The 18,000-nt window shown below is 37.4% G+C and overlaps 1 protein-coding gene across 9 annotated transcripts in view; it reads right to left on the bottom strand.

Moving 5' to 3' along the window:
* RASAL2 (RAS protein activator like 2) overlaps positions 1-18,000 on the bottom strand; it is a 341,891-nt gene that overhangs the window by 25,589 nt on the left and 298,302 nt on the right. For all 9 annotated transcript variants that reach the window (XM_026509285.4, XM_026509283.4, XM_057315613.1 and 6 more), the window contains 7 exons: positions 15,212-15,365; positions 13,055-13,153; positions 11,976-12,530; positions 9,344-9,488; positions 3,011-3,155; positions 2,104-2,340; positions 143-344 (listed from right to left, as the gene is read on the bottom strand). In XM_026509285.4, coding sequence (XP_026365070.1) covers positions 143-344; positions 2,104-2,340; positions 3,011-3,155; positions 9,344-9,488; positions 11,976-12,530; positions 13,055-13,153; positions 15,212-15,365 — 1,537 coding nt within the window. The remainder of the gene's footprint in view (positions 1-142; positions 345-2,103; positions 2,341-3,010; positions 3,156-9,343; positions 9,489-11,975; positions 12,531-13,054; positions 13,154-15,211; positions 15,366-18,000) is intronic.

Here is an 18,000-nt window from a genome sequence, read left to right as displayed (position 1 = left end):
TTACTCCCAGACTTCTAGCACAAAAGGTTGCTTTCAACTAGCAGAAAGCAGGAATGCTGTCACTCTGCAGGTACCCTTCAGAATTCAGGTACATTAAGGTTCTCTAACTCCCATCTTCCATTATGCTTCCAGCCTACTTTACCTTATCAAGCTGGGAAACTACTTCCCACAGTAAGGAATGCAAAACTGAAAGCTCTCGGCCCAGATCAATGTAACCATCAAAGCCTGGGGTGTTTGAGATGGTGTCTGGATTAGAGATCTCCAAAAGAAAGCGCTTCATTCCACCCCATTCATGTTCTAAAAAATCATTCATGAATGCCATGTATTCTTCTTTGTTACCAAATCTGAAGTAGAGGGAGAGAAAATGGGAGAGGACACATTCAGGAAAAGAGATGTTTGAATTGACTTTACACTGAGCTTTAAATTATTTATTTATTTATTTTTAATTTAAATTCAATTAGCCAACATATAGTACGTATTAGTTTCAGATGTAGTGTTCAATGATTCATCAGTTGCTATTAACACCCAATGCTCATCTCATCGCATGCCCAATTTTTTATTTTTATGTTGGGGAGGTGACTAATTTATAATCTGTAAGGGATAAATGCAAAACATACTTTCTTAATACTGATGTAAAACTCAAACACGTTGCATAGCTTTCTATTCTCTGTTGGCTAAAGCTAAATCTCTTTTTTTTTCTGGTATTTAAAGCTCTCTGTAAATAACCTTCATTTGCCTACCAAATGCTCATCAGTATAAACCTTCAATATTGCTAGCTTCTTCAGAGTCTCCCAAATAGATGCTGCTTCTCCAAGCCTTTGCTCATGCTATTTATTTTCGCTAGAGGAGAACTTCTCTTCTTTGTCTATCTAAATTCTAGGTATCTTCAGGGCCTTGCTTAAGCCCAGAAACTTCTTCCAAAATAAACTAGAAATAATTTTTACCAGAATTAACTCAAATATGGGTAAATATGTCTACTTCTGTGTTGGCTCTAAATAGGGTACACAAAGTTAAAATACTGCACTTCTAAAAAGCCACTATTTATACTAGAAAACAATCTGTCTCACTGAAGTTCTAATTTTTTCCTTCAATACACTGCTAATAGAGAATCTTGTCTTTGTAGAAACAATGAAAAGTGGCAAGAAAAAGGTGTGAGTGGACACAATCTGCCACCCAAACATACCCACTGTTTACAATTCAAGTGCATTTCCTCCCCAAAGGTTTCCTAAACTCCTTTCAAAAATTTTAAATCTATAGAAAAGTTGAAAGACTATATAACAAACTACCATATGCATTTGTCTACATTAACCAACTGTTAACATTTTGCCAAGTTTACTTTCACTTTCTCTCTCTTCCATACACTTTTTTTTGGCTGAACCATTTTAAACTAAGTTGCAGACATAAACTCTAAATACATTAGCACCCATTTTTCCAAAATAAGGAATATCTCTTACATAAACCAATGCCATTATCACACTAAAACTTTTAAAAAACATTATCCATAAATCATCTTATATATAGTCCACATTTAATTGTCCCCAAAATGACTTTTATAGATTTTTTTTTCCAATTCAGATCCAATTAAGATTCAAGCATTGCAGTGTTTTAAAATCTAGAACAGTCCCTCTCCATCTTTTCAATTTTTCATGACATTGACTTTTTCTGAAGGGGCCAGGTTAATTGTCTTAGATAATGTAAACATTGAGTTTGTCAGATGGTTTTTTTACTTAGGTTTTTGTATTAACATATTTCTGGAATAACAGCATATGTATTTTCTAGTATCCTTTTTCTTTTTTTCTAAAGTTTTTAATAGCACTTTTCATTTAGTATAATTATATCTTCATCATTTTCCATATTACTGGATATTTTTTATGAACACTGTGGTAGCTACAAATATTCTCCTGAATGCACATACCATGGGTTATTTAACCACTCCTATAAAGTGAATATTTAAGCTGCTTCCTTCTTTTCTCTTTATTTTTAATACCACCACAAAGAAAATCTTGTAATATGAGTGATGAGGCTACCCACCCCCAACCAAATTTTAGGTGACTCGTATTTTTTAAAACGTTTTTAAAAAGTGCTTATGGTAGTGATACCTACTTGGCAAAGTTAGCCAGGTTCTGAATGACCTTGGCAATCAGAGTCAGGGTGCGAGATGTGCGGTCATCAGGATACTCCTGCATAAGGTTGAAGAGACTGGGAGACATGATGGCGGGGCACAGGAAACGGAGAAATAATGAGGCACTGATGAGCCGCTCACTGATGTCCTGCTTGCCACGGTTCAGGCACTGCTGCTTCCATGATGCAAACACTTCTTTCAACTCACGAGGGAAAACACTGGGGAAGGAAAAAAGATCAAACCTTTAAAGATAAAAGTACCACAACCCACGAAAACACAAGTGATCCCACTCTGGCCCAACATGCCTCTGTGCTAGAGCCAGGCTAAGCAGAGAGCCTAGCAGAGAGAATTCTGCCTGATTCATGGCTTAGAGTTGGTGGAAAACTGACAAAAGTCCAGATGGAGACTGGAAACCCAAAGCTACAAAACTCAGGGATTAGTGTAAATTTAGTTTTGCGAAGTGGGAAAATGGCATGAGGCTCCTGACTAAACCATCTGGTTTAATAGAGCTTACCATAATCTCTCTAAAGAGTGTTCATCAAAACTCTTCCAAAATCTCACCAGTTGCTGGGGTTGGAGCAATGCAAAAACCATTAACACAACTGTTTAACACTAGTAAATATTTTAGAAAGCCATTGAAATACTTTTGGTATTAGAGGATGTGGTGCTAATATTCTGGGGAAATATTGTATTTATGTAGATAGTCAGTTCACAGGTACTGCTGCTTATGATGGAGATTTGGATTTAGAGAGGACACTATCAGGAAAACCTCCCATCTTCCCCCAAGCCCTTCCTTTGGTTGAGAAATGTGACGGTTAACACTGCGATGACCTCTGCATGGAAAATGCCAGTTCCCTAAGCAGGGGCTGAGCACTGACTCTGGCTCACCAGTAGGAGTTGATGATCTTGCAGAAAGCCAGCTCACAGCACATCTTCAGGTTGCTCTGATGGTCTATCAGTTCACTAGAGGAACACTTGCTGGGATCCACTTCACAGTTCTCATCCGACTCGTACAAAGCTTTGATGAACTCCCCTGTTTGAAGAGAGAAGGTGACAGTATAACTATGAATAGTGTCCTCCTGAACAGAATAAAAGGATTTCGGATTTCTGTCCTTAACGCAGAATGGGAATTTCTGAGACCTGACATGGAGAGCACAAAGGATTGTTACTGCTTTAGAACCCAAGGGTTACTACCTCCTATATACATGTTTATTTTCCTCATCCTGGAAGTGGAAAAACTGCAATCACTAACGTCACCATCATGGTATTTATAAAAATAATAATGATACTACTTTAAACAATGATATAATTTTAAATCTATTATCTAAAACCACAAATACATTTTATTAGCAGGAACTCATTATTTGTTATAAGGCCCTTCTACCAGGGTGAATAATGTTACTGTTTTAGAAGAAAAAAGAACCCAACCTTGATTCAACAGCCCACCTAAGGTTTTTAGTGCTAAAGCTGGTGCCAAACTTAGATTCGAGTAAGGGTCTCTAGGCTTACCTCTTGTGAAGGGGGCATTCAACTTAGCACAAAATTCTTTATATAATATTTGTCCAAATAAGTTGAGTTTTGAGGCACTGTTCATATATCCCATCCTCTACAGAGATATGCCCATATTTCCTAAAGAACAAACCCTTACCTTCCCTGCTTACCCTCCACTATACACTATGCAGTGTGTAGGTTCTAGTGTTCCATGTCTCACACTGTTTCGTGATTATTTGTTCACATGTCTGTCTCACGTTCACGTCTCTGGGATGTGAACCCCACATCTTGGGGGTCGGAGGCCAGCTTCGATTCATGTTTGAATTTCCAGCCTATTAATAGCTCCCAAAGCACTGTGGATGCTCAATATTTATCAGAGATGACAGTATGTATTGTTGGGTTTTTATAGGTCTTTATACAACAGAGGGCTCGATTTTGCAACGATCCTTTCAAATCTGCTTATATCTCTCGAGGTTCAGCTTAGTTCTAACAAATTTCACGGAAGTGAACAAAAATTTCTGCAAAATTAAGTAGCAGCAGCAGCAACACGTGGAGCATTTTCTATTAAAAGGGTTAGTAGTGACGTAAGTGAAAGATTTTACAAAATAGCTATAAGAGAGGTCGGAAAGTGATTATTTGGAAGAAAAATGCTTGGAGAATAGGAAATTAGTACACGGAAGAAGTGAACGTTTTGGAGCCAGACAGATCTAGGATCAAATCACTTAATTGCTGGGGGGCCTTGAAAAGTCCCTTAAATAGTCTGAGTTTCAGCTACCTTATTTGTAAAATGGCGTTAATAACTCCCACCCTATAGAGCTGCGGCGAGGATCAGAAAGAATGTGTGAGAAGTAGCTGATACGGTGGCCGGCACTTGGTAGGGACTCCACACAATAAGCACTTATATGCACAACTATACAATTGGAAAATAATTTTTCATGAAGCAAAATGACTCAAGCAAAAATATTTACCACTTCTCACAAGATTTGTATTTGAAATGTTCTCAATGTCCTTATGCTATGCGCTTCCACATAATTTACCTCATTTACAGTAAATTTAAACCTCATCAGTGTCAAATATTCCATATAAAAGTTAGCCCACTTCTAAATTTTATCATTAATATTCTGTTTAGTGAGTTCCTTAAGGTTTTATCTAGTCTAAGGAAACAATACTAATATTAATACATGACTAATAAATTTTAAGAATTGTTTTTTATTCTTCAAGAGCCAAATAATGCAAGTGTCCAGAAGTAAATTAATTGTCTAAAGACTTTTTTAACCCAATTATGATATATTTAAAATACCTTCAAAACTGAGAAAATTATTTTCATTTTTGAAACTATAAACCTGTCTGATAATGTGAAAGATACCACATTGAAAGGTGAGCTTTTTATAGATTTATGCCTAGAAGCTGCTTACTTGATCAAAAATCAAGACAGATTCAGTAATCTATTTGCATTTGCTCTCTTGGCTTTGAAAAAGATCTGAGCCAAAGGGGTGCTCGCTATACTGTTTAAATGTAAGTTTGTGCCTAGAATAGATTCTATGGCATGTTTTCTATGTAAATCATTAACTCATTACTATCTAGCATTTAAACAGATGTGTAGAAATAAGTCAATAGATCTGGCCATATTATTGCTAAAAAAAAATAAAAAATAAAAAAAAAAAAATTTGCCTCTGCCACCAAGGATGGAAATCAGGCCTCTTTAGGGGCTTTTCTAGATCTCACTGATGGTATGTCCTATGTGTCACAGACATCAACATGCAGTCTGATTTCAGTCAGAGAGGTAAAGGGGTTAGCAGGTGGAAGCTTTAAGTGTGAGGTGGGGTCTGTAAGTAAATAATACTGTTTTAACCAAGATAAATACTGTGCAACATAGCTGGTAACGTTTTTTAAAAGATTTAATTTATTTATTTGACACAGAGAGAGAGAAGCAGAGGGAGGAAGGGAGGAAGGAAGGGAGGAAGGGAGGGAGGAAGGAAGGGAGGAAGGGAGGGAGGAAGGGAGGGAGGAAGGGAGGAAGGCTTGAGGGCCCGATGCGGGACTCAATCCCAGACCCTGAGATCATGACCTGAGCGGAAGGCAGACGCTTAACCAAATGAGTCACCTAGGTGCCCAAACTGGCAACTTTTAACTATATTTTCTCTGAGAATTCTTCAGGCAGCCTGGAAACAGCATCTATTTTTTTTGCCCAAAGTGTATGAAATATAACTAAACTTTAATTATTCTGAGTGCTCGGCTGTCCTTATTAATTTTTTGGTTTACTGAGACTTCACTGTGAAGCCTCTTTATATAATAATTATTATAAAGCCTTCCTCAATTGTAGTATTAAAGGCTCCTACCACAGTAAGTACAGTTTCATATTAAAATAATTGAATTTTTCTCAGGTAACTGAAAATTGTGTAGTTTTTCAGGGTTACTATTTGAAAAATCACATTACCATCTCGAACCATATAAAATAAATCTGAATTTACAGTGGCTCCAAGACACGCTCTGTAAGTTGTCTTCAAAAGAGAGTTTCTGTCATAAAAGTAAAATATAGGAGAAAAATTAGCCATTGAGCATCTAGGATGTTACGTCTAACTAGAAATGTGTGAAGTCAAGCGGGAAGAAGGCAGTAGAGTCTCCGACCTGAAGCATCCTATCAAGTAACTTTTTTTATGCTCTTGGAAGCAGCAGCCATTTTCACTACCCTGGTCCTTGCTCTTGGGTTATAAATACGGTAACAGAGATCTATGGGGGGTTATTTGAGTTTCTTCTCATGCTCACTGAATTTTCATGTCTCATTTAGCCCATCAGCTATTTAATTATTCTCTGTCCTATCAAAGCACTCACATCTACTTTTCACTTTGGAAATTATTTATTTGGAAATCCAGTTTATTAGTACACTGAATGGCAGAATATAGATTTTGATTTTTAAGAAGTAGGTAGTCAACACATATTTACCCCTATGTCCACAGAATGGAGACTATGGTTTGAGATGCGTCATCATTGCCTTTTATAAGGCAGTATAAATCATTAAAGCAAGCCATGAGGTATACTTTAGGATATGACTGTAATAAGCTCTTTAGGCGAGACTATGAACCTCTCTGTACCTTTCCCAATATCAACGAAAATCCATTTTCACCATTCTTACAACTTCCCACTAGATCTTAAACTAAAGCACACGACTTAGAGAAAAGAATATGAAGCTAGTAAGCAGGAAGACCTGAAATTTACTTCTGCAGAGTAGGAATTAATCGCTACTACAGTGAATCCACTTCATGTAAACACAGTGGGCCTATTTCTTGAGCAGTCATTCACATTTTACCCCGTACAACCCAGTTCCGGTCCTCCTGATAGCAGTCCCAGCCACCATTAGTGATCTTTAGGTTGCCAAATGCAATAACCATTTTTTTCTTTTTAATCTCTGCCTTCCTCAATCTCTGACTTTATCAATGCTTTCTTCTCTTTTGGTGTCTAGGATTCAGTATTTTCTTGGTTTTCTTGCTTAGTTTGCATGTGTGGATAGGTGCTTTCTCTTTGTGATCACTTCCCTGTTTCCTCTTCTTCCTTCCATCTATATCATAAACCCAGGTGCACTGTAAGATCTGTAGCTTCATTTATCCCTCCATATGGGTAACTCAGTCCTAAATTTCCAAGAGACACCTAGAAAGATGTCTTGGGATTTCTCACCTAGAATCCCCTGGGATTTTCTACCAGAACTTCAAACTGAATACCCACGAAGTGGAAATATCACTTTCCATCTTTCAAGCCTACTACTTCTATGTTATTTCTGTCGAGAATCTCATCATCCTTCTAGTAACTCAAGGCCCAACATTCATTATAATATCAGTCTCCACCCCTCACCCTGGCCCATTCTCACAAACTGACAAGTTGCCATGTCCCATCAGCTCAACTTCTTTAGTGTTTCTCAGATTCCCCTTTCCTCTTACTTACTCTTGGTGATCACATCATTCAGAGGCTCCTGATTTCTTGCCTTCCTTCTTACAATGGCTTCTTTTTCAGTCACTTTCTTCACCAACACATTTTAATCCTTTTGTTAAACTAATTCTATTGAAAATACCCTGCTCAAAACTTGAAGTGGCTCACCAAGTGATTACTGTAAAATCTAAACTCCTCAGCCTGGCATTCAAGGATCTCAACAAACTGGTTCTCATTGTTTCTCTAATCTTTTTTGTTGTTGTTGACTTGTCTATTTCATTTTTCAGCTCATTAATTTTATTTCATACATGCCTGGTTCTCTCATACCTTCATGCCTTTTTTCCCGTGTGGTTCTTTCCCCTATGCCAATTCCTACTACTTCCCTTGTCCGATATCTGTTTTTATATAACCTTTCTACTCTTCAAGCTACACACACACTGTTTATGTATCTTACATGGGAAATTCCATAATTCTGTCAGCTAGAATTAATTTATTTAATTCTTTGAAAAAGCACAGAATCTCTCTCTCTTTTTTTTTCGTTATAGGGATATCCTTATCTTTCTTATCTCCCTATCTTATAAACTCCTTGAGGGCAAAAATCTCTCCATTTATTCAACATAACTTACTGTCTACTCTTGATTGTCACGTGTGACTACTGAGCACTTGAAATGTGGCTAGCACAAACTGGAATGTGTAACGAATGCAAAATACCAAATTTTAAAGAGTTAGCATGAAAAAAAGTACTATGCCTCACTAATAATTTTTATATTGATAACCTGCTAAATAATATTTGGATATATTGGGTTAACTATAATGTTATTAAAATTAATTTTACCTGTTTCTCTTTACCTCTTTTATACTGTGACGACTAGGAAATTTAAATTACTCACATGTGACTCACATTACGTTTGTGTATGATGGTGCAGCTCTACATTCTTTGGGAAGTACTGGGGGTATGAAGATAAAAGAAATGACTATGTTCTTCAAGAAACTCGGCGTCTGCTTTATCATGATGTACGTCACCCAGCACAGTGCCTTACTCTAGTGGCTGTAATGCCGAATTTCATGACCAGATCTGGAATTCCAGGTGAGCGGCCTAGTCAGCAAGAACTACTGATTGGGCAAAATGTAGTAATTATTAAAAATTCTAGAGAGCTTGAAGGCAGAAATTGGGAGTTGTGGGAACTGGCAAGAGATTTGTTTGTTTTTAAAGATTTTATTTATTTACTTGACAGAGAGAGAGAGAGAGAGCACACAGGTAGGCAGAGCGGCAAGCAGAGGGAGGGGGAGAAGGAGGCTCCCTGCTGAGCAGGGATCCTGATGTGGGGCTCGATCCCAGGACGCTGGCATCATGACCTGAGCTGAAGGCAGCCGCTTAACCCAGGCGCCCCATGGCAAGAGTTTTTTAACTTTTGATGCATGTTAACAAATGTTAAAACTTTCAAGATTTAGGTAATATATTTATATCATAATGTAAATAATCAACACTTTGGGGGAAACAGGTACCCTCAGATCTAGTAGCAACATCCACTCATATTGTGTATCTTAGCGTCAGGATCTTGAGGGCCCTGGCAGGTAGCTGAACATGCTGATGAGCTTTCTCTTTCTGTACTTATTGGAATAAATCAACGCGTTATCAAGCAGTACCACTTGTGAGTACTACAGAGACTTACAGCTGAAACTCAAACTTTAACACTCTAGTCAGCTAGAACTAAGTAACATGCTGAATTTGAGCTCAATTTGTTTGTCCTATGAGAGTGAAATAACAAAACTGAAAGGCAAAGAAAACAATGTGTTTCTTCTCCATACCCAATGCATCGTGAAGATACTGTTGTCCCACCAACTTGAGGTACTCCTCAATGGATTTGGTGGCAATGGTGTTCTCTCTGAAGATCAAGACGTCATGCTCTCCACAGCGATCCACCTCAGACATCACCAAGTCAGTGAGAAAATCCTGGTAGAAAAATGTTCAATCAGGCACAAAGTAAATGAAAAAATAATATAGGTTACAAGAATCTGATGAAATATCAGACATCCTGAGAATGCTGCTTTCAAACTAAAGCTGCCTGATTCATCTGTAAGAAGGAAGTCAATTTAAACTTAGGGCTGGCTTAGGTATCACCAGCCCTAAGTTTAAAATTCCTTCAAAGGTTTTCCATCACACTTTTGATAAAGATCATACTTCTGCATGTGGCCCACGAGTCCCTGTATGTTCTGGTTTCTGTCCACCTCCCCAGCCTCCTCGTATGCCATTCGCTCTGCATTCCATTCCAGCCTCAAGGGGCTTCTCTTTAGGCTGTCAAATAATACCAAGCCCCTTCTAACACATGATCCTGTCTATTTGCCACAAAGCTTCTGCAAGTGCTGTTCCCAGTTCTGCTTCACTCCTGGCCTCACTGTCATGGAGTTAATTCCTCAAATTCTTTGGATCCTAGTTTGTACCTCATTTCCTCAGTGAAGCCTTCTCTGAACCAGCATCAGTCAGGTCTCCTACTCCCCACTCTCATAGTGCCATATATATCTTTTTTCCCTCTGCATTTCTCACTGTAATCACACATTTATTTCTGTAAGTACTTGATTATTTTATCTGTTTTCCCCAGAAGACTGTAAACCCCGTGAGGCCAAAGACAGTGTCTATTTTTAGTCATTTCTAGATCTTCAGCATTTAACAGTTTCTGGTACATATTAGGTATTCAATATATATAGTTATAAATTGGTCCATGGTGTCAACATGGAATTTCTTAAACTTAACACTTGAATTATTTTGTAGGCTGATTATCTGTCTGTCTATCTATCTAGCTCCATCCATCTACCCATCCAGAAAAAAGGCATAAGGAGAAATAAAGCCTTTAAGGAATAGCTGGTTCATTTCTCAATAGTCTTACAGATTAATTTGATGTAAAATTCAATGTTTATTGTTTAGTTTAAACGTAGTAAAATCATATTTGGAATTTTATATATTCATTGGCTATTTCAAAGTCTCCAAAACCCAAAACAAAGGAAATATGCTAATTTACTTTTACTTTAAATTAAGCATTTTGAACATTAATGGGATTTACTCTGGGGCAGCTCAACAAAGTAAGAGTTACCAATGTAGGAATCATTATTACAACTCATGTGCTAAGGAACAGGAGGAAACTTATGGGGGTGATGGTAACATTCTGTATTTTGACTGCTGTAGTTTCCATGGGTGCATAATATGTCAAAACTCATTGCACTTTCCACTTAAAATGGGTGTATTGTATATAAACTGTACCTCAATAGAGTTGTTAAAAACATCCCCTCTCTCTATACATGTATGTGTGTGCATGCGTGTGTGTATATATATATGTATCAAAAAATACATATATTTATATATATATCAAGATATATATATATACACACACACATATATATATATATATCAAGATTTCTCTCTCTCTATATATATAGAACCTTAAGCAATGGAAGAACAGAATGAACACATCCATACAATTTCAAAGATGAAATTCCAAATTTCAATGGCACCTCACCCCAAACTCGTATGCAATTGTAAGACTAGAAAACTCAAAATTATTATCAGAACATTCAACTACAAAAATGATAATCAGTAGGAAGGCAGTTAGATAAGAGACTGTATATTGAATAAACTGATATATTATTCTGATTTGTATCAAGAAATCTTAAAAGAACTTACTTTTATTGTTTCGTTCTAAATAAATTATTCTAGCTGTGAACCCCAGATCGAAAATACAATTTTACCATGATCCATTTGTATACAATACAATGAAGTCTCAGCCTAGCGAATATGCCTCATAGAGATGGTAATTACCATAGTTTAGGCTGATCAAAGACTATCAGTTGGTTTTCTTCATATAATTAGCATATTTCTCTTTTTCCATCTTCCTGAATTTTTACTTCTATTCAAGATGAAATGAGGTTAAGACTATCACGAAACAGCTACTAATCAATATCCCTTGGTATTTTAATTCCATGAAGACTCCTGTCGATGCCTACCATGCTTCTGGACTACCTCCTTCTGTGACTAGGGAATAGAGTCATCAGTTAATCTTAACTTAAAATACAGTGGGGGTATAGCCATCATTCAGCACACTCTGGAACTACAGATAATCTTGAACACACTGTGGGATTAGGACGCCAACCGTACCATTTGTTCTGTAAGACAATAAAGAGCTAGCCCTGGTATCTATGTTTCATGCAAATGGACTTTAAATAAATATCTGCTGGTTTCTCCATGTTACTTCTTTGTTTTATAATCCCCAATCCCTGGATCTACTACTACTACTAATAGGCTTCCTTCCTAATTTTTTTTTTTTTTTTTTTAACCAATAGTAAAGCATACTTCTCCAATCTGGATCTCTACATGAAACATAGTATATATACTTCTTCATAAAAGGTAGGGAAGAGATTTTGGGTAACTCAACCCTCCTTCTTCACTTACCTTGGCTCTGCCAGTACTTTGAAGAATGTGCACTAAGGCACAGGCCAACTCCTCTTTATTTCTCACACTAATCACTGGTTCAAGGACAGAACACAGCATGGTATAGTTGCTGGTGACGAATTCTGCAAATTCTTTGTATTGCTCCATAGGCAGAATGGTGATAGTTTGGAAACGTGATTTAATCCGAATAGAAGGACCTCCTGTCTTTCCTTTGTTGGGTGTAGGGGTACTCACTGGATACCACTTTTCTACAAATTGGCGACCAGTCACACTGGCAGTGGGAATGTTGACTAGCCCTACGTAATTATTCTTGTCTTTTTTTTTCTTTTTTTCCACATCTTTATAAATGTGAACTGTGATGCTATGAAGAGGTGGAAGGCTGTAGAATTCAAAATGTTCACCCCAGAAAATATTATCTGCTTTGGTCTTGCTGGTTGTACGAGCAAAGAGGGTATCATCAAGGCACAGTTCACAGAAATATTTCTTTTTAGGGGCAAGGTCCTTGGCTTCAATGATCCATAAACGAAGAACATTTTCAGCTCGTCTGCAATTGTCCTATAAAAAAGCAACAAAGTCTAGTGGGAAAACTGAAGTCCCAGAAAAACAACATTTTCCTTTTAAAGTAGGTGATACTGACCAGGCACTTTATTAAGGGTAGTCATTAAATAATGAAAGGGATTGCTTTCTCTTTGTTCGAGAAAATAGCAAGGTCTAAATAAGAAGATATCAGAATTTTAGACTCATACAGTCAATTGGGTTAAAAAAAGTATCATCCTGTAATGTCAGTTCTAATATAGCCAGCCTAGTGGCAAATGGGCCAGTTTCTGCAAATAAAAGAAGAGAGAAGTAGTTAAGAAACTAGTGTTCTACTCCTACTTCTGTCATGCACCAGCTTCTGACCTGGGCACATCATGGAACTTCTGAGTTTTCTTACCCCCACTGGTAAAATCACAATATCTGCAATAAGATTATTTTGAGTGTAAAATGGCATAACATGTAAATAAAAATTAAGGTGTGATTGCCGCATTTACCGTCTATCAAGAGTTATACATTTTTTAGATTCTCAGAGCCACTATTACCTTATTTGGTTGAACGGTCCTACGAAGGTTTTCCATCCACTTATCTCTCTCTGAAGCGGAGTTACAGCTGAAGCATTTGCTTCCACTTAAGTACGTAACCTTCAACATAAAGATTAGAGGATAAGGAAAAGGAAACATAAGGTTTGGGGGCTCTATCTTCATAATTCTATCATTAATGAGTTAGGAATACGCTATGAACCTAAACCATCACACACAACCCCGAAATGCTACGTGGTGGTCCTGGGACAGCACTAGTCTGCATTTACGTCTGCTTTCTGTTCTCTCATGTACGAAGCAGCCACATGCAACTCCAGGTAGGAGGACAAAAGCCATTGAGAATTCAGGGGAGGAACCTAAAACTGGTCTTTGGTTTGGAAAGGTCAAAATTAAAACCCTTCCAGGCCACATCTTAAAATACTTGCCAACAAATATGTTCAATCCTGAGTTAACAAAAAAATAACTGAAAATGCAAGAGAGCCTCTAAAATAACTTGTCAAATTTCTTGGAACTGCCTTCACTATAATATTACTGAAAAGGTACTCCATGCAAGTGAGAAGATTCAGCAGTACTGAATTAATGTCTTTGGAACCCATTTCTCCTTCACTAGGCAACCAGCTTGTTCATTTCCAGTTATTGACCACTATTATTGTTGTCCTTTAAAAATGAACTATGCTCTCTATATACCTAGCACCTCACACTGGGCCTGGTATACAGCCTGTTGAACTGAGTTCCACAAATACGGGAAAATCCGTGTGACTTTTGTGAAAAAAGAACACCAATAAATGACCTGTTCAAATAGTTCAAGTGTGCTCACATATTAACTCAATCTACAGTTATAACCTAGTGAATCAGAGCAGATTATGTATACTGTTCAGTATGGTAGCTACTAGCCACGGGTGGCTAGTGAACACCTGAAATGCAGCTAGTCCAAAATGAGATGTATTGTAAATGTAAAATACACATCAGCTTTTGAAGACTTAGCTTAAAAAATTTTAAAAAAGGATGTAAAAAAGCTCATTGATAATTTTATATTAGTTACATGTTAAAATGATGCTACTTGGGTTTAATAAAATTTCAGATTTTTAGATTACATATTTGGCTAGCATTATACTGTTGGACAGGGTAGATCCATAAGAACAGGAATCAAACCCCTTTCAACTTCTACACCATCTATCACAGGATTCCTATTAGTTACTTAGTAAGTTCCTGTTATTTAATCAAATCTTAACCCTAACAATATACATACACACATACATATATGTATGTAATATATGTAATATGATATATATATGTATGTATATGTGGATATATATAGTTTTAAACTTTAAAATACAAATCGTCAATTGTGTACATTTAATTTGGGAGGGAGAAATTACCTTATAAAAAGTGATGGTCATAATTTATTGGTGAAGAGCAATTTATTCATTCAAGAAATTAGGCACCCACGATGTGCCAGGGACTGGGCTGTGTGCAGGGGATTACAAAAATAAATAAGACACAGTCTCGGATCTTGAACTGCCCAGGTTGTAGTTAGAAAAATTATGGTTTTGGGGGCGCCTGGGTGGCGCAGTCATTAAGCGTCTGCCTTCGGCTCAGGGCGTGATCCTGGCATTCTGGGATCGAGCCCCACATCAGGCTCCTCCGCTAGGAGCCTGCTTTTTCCTCTCTCACTCCCCCTGCTTGTGTTCCCTCTCTCGCTGGCTGTCTCTCTCTGTCAGATAAATAAATAAAATCTTAAAAAAAAAAAAATTATGGTTTTGGTCAATCTTCTCAAAGAATCATTAAAATTGGGGGCTTAGGTTTTCAGGAGAAAAATAATCTAGTGGGTGATATCTTTATTAAAACTAAAAAATTAAAATACTAACTTAGTAAGTTATTGTTAGGCTTGTGACCTCTGCCGAGAATATAATAAGAACCCATTTATTCTGAAAGCAGACTAGGCCAAAAGGAATGAAAAGCTATCATCAATAACTTTAATGACCAATATAATTAGATTAATAGATTTCCAACTTTTTTCATATAAGTAGGCAATTTTCAGCAACTGGAAGTCACTTAAGATGATCAAATTATCGATACCACAGTAATGAAATTATAAAATTACTGGATAGAGAATCTGTTTGGTGCTTAACCTCTCTTCCTTCTTTCTATGCTTTTTACCTCAAAGCAGAAGTCTTGTCCAAGGATGCTACTATGGAGTGGTTTCACTGATACAGGCTCTCCTCTGCCAAGATCCAGACATTCCACTGCGCTGCAAGGGCTCAGCAAGGACTCATGGGAACGTGACTCTTTTAGTTTAGGCAGACCACGAGCCCTAAAAGTAGAAAAAGATATTGTAGACAGTGTAACTACTTGGCCAACAAGAAAATGAAGGATTAATGCGCTGGAGGCTAACAACAAATGGGTAAATTCCTAAGGGAAAATTAAGTAAGGAGCAAATTACTAGTTAATCCATAATAATAATAGTAACCATACTTACATGGCACATATAAACTGCATATATATTTGTGTGTGTACACACATATACAAACTTTTTTTTCAGTACAACACAAAAACATATTATAACTTCACCAATCTCAAGGGAGTTCAAAAAGCTCCACCACAGAAACTGTTTTTATCCTCATTCCTATCTTGAAGATGAGGAAATATATACTATTCAAGATAGCTTATATATTCTTTTTTCATGCAAAGGTATTATCAAAAGACACATTTTACTTCTTTCTCCTTTTTTCATGTTATAGCTTGAACTTCTTCTCTCCTTGACAAAATAGTAGTGGCTGAACCCTCATTCCGTTTCTTTCTGCTTTGGCAGAATAAACACACTCACAGACAGAGTCAAAGCCAAACTTTTCAGCACAAGACCCTGCCTTTCAAAAGATCTGATTTCCATCTCAATGTGGAATTCTTTTCAGGCAAGCATTTGGTCATATCCATGCTTTACTGTATAAACATGAATAAAGAATAAAATGCCTTGAAGAAACCTCCCACCCTCCAAAGAAATGTTCAAACTCTCATCTAGAAGAACAAATCTTTGTCAACACCATTCAGGCATCCTGACTGATTCTGTTTCTCAGTTGTTTAAAAAGGAATGTTGGGAATGACTCCCGTCATGACAGGAGCTAGTCCCTCGCTGCCTTCCAGCTTGGGAAGATTAACAAAGTCAAGAGATATAAAGTAAAATATTCTTGGATCCAGAACCGGATAGCCAAGCAGTTTTACTCAATAATTATTGAATTTATTGACTAAAACGCCCAGAATTAAATATATATGTTTTGAGTAGAAGTACCCCGTAATAGGGATAAAAAGAAATGCCTTGTGTATAGACACTTGTTTCTGTAAAACACATTAAATAAGGAGTTTCATTTATTTCCTTGAAACAACTACATTAATATCAGAGCGGCTTTTAGTTACATTACACAACAATGAGATACAGGAAGCTAGCACTAAAGGCTGCTCTTTCCCTTTTGTTTCCATTCTCACATTGTTTCATCAAACCCCATATAATAAGAAACATCTCAAGCAGTAAGAATTTGCATTCATTCTTCTTTCCACACACATGAAAAACAACTACCATTTAATGTTTACACTGAAAAACATGTGTTCTGATACTCAGCCGCCTTTCTAAGGTCAAAAAGCCAATATTTATATTTCCCATGGATAATACAAAGCACATACAAAAGGGACAAATGCCACTGAATGTTTTGTACATGAAAATATAACAAGGTGACACTTCTTTCCTTTTGTTCTCTTGGATAAGACAATGACATGTTATATACTGCAAACACAGCACCGCAACTATAAATAACTAAAGGCTACAAAAAATTTTACTTTCATATAATTACCATATAACCTTTCCCAGTATGTTTCACAGGGAGCCAGTGGAGTTAAGAGGATACTGTAATGTTTTTAAAATACCTATAAAACAATCATCCCAGCCCATTTTTCCCAGGAGGAGTTGTTTGGAAGGGAAAAGCCACTCATGCTCTGGGAATGAGCCTCCCGATAGAAAACAGTAAGGCCTATTTGAAATTGAAGCAGGTATGACAAAGGGCTTACTTTTATTTTGAAAATTCTCAAGGAAAATATTCTCAAGCAGAAATTAATTTCATTTTCAACAAAAGAAATGCCTACCTACATGAAGCAATGGTACAGCCACCTGGCAGCGCAACCCCAAATCATAGCGGAGCCGCATGTCCCGGCGTCGTGAGGCACTTTCTGCACTACCTCAGAAAACAACTCTGCTTAGAAGCCAAGAACCAACAGAACAGACTTTCCCTGCTGCCTTCTCTGACTGATACCATCTTTGGATAAACGGTTTCCAGGTGTAATTTCAAGTCTCCAATAGAAGTCGAACAGAAGCCCAAACAAGACAACGTGAAGTCATCTTCCAAAGAGGCTGCAGGATCGGTAATATTCCTTCTTCTCTTCCTCAGGCTGCAGCCAGCCAGCCCCTCAGGTAACACAAACAAGGTTCTGGGCTCTAGGCTGGGCCTGTTGCCATGGTGCTCCACCTAGAAGGAGAGCAGGGCTGGGAGGCAGCAGGGAGAAGCTGTGGTTTGAAGGACTCGGGAGTGTGCTCTGCGAACATGACCATTTTAAGACAGGAAGGAAGGAATGGCAATGTCCCTACTCATTTCCACTCACAGTCTCAAAGTCAAAGGCTGTAGGAAAAAGCCAGAGGCAACTCTGCAGGTGGAGGAGAAAATCTCTTCACTCGGGGACACATCTGAGCTGTGGCTCGCCTCCTCCGTGATTCCCTGTCCTCCACTAGAAGGTATTTGCTACATCCCACTTGCAAGAACAATCTTTCTCTCACATCTGTTCTATTTCCTTTGCATGTTTACCGTAGTTTAATGTTCCTAGGTATTATTTTATATTAACTTATCTGGATTACACAATCTGTTTTAAAATAGAAAATTGGATAAAATTCTTATTCACTGTATTCCCAA

The sequence above is a fragment of the Ursus arctos genome, unplaced genomic scaffold, assembly GCF_023065955.2.
Source record: "Ursus arctos isolate Adak ecotype North America unplaced genomic scaffold, UrsArc2.0 scaffold_2, whole genome shotgun sequence".
In the NCBI taxonomy this organism is placed as follows: Eukaryota; Metazoa; Chordata; class Mammalia; order Carnivora; family Ursidae; genus Ursus; species Ursus arctos.
The sequence above is the reverse complement of the archived record's forward strand: the minus strand, read 5'-3'. Positions and strand labels throughout refer to the sequence as shown.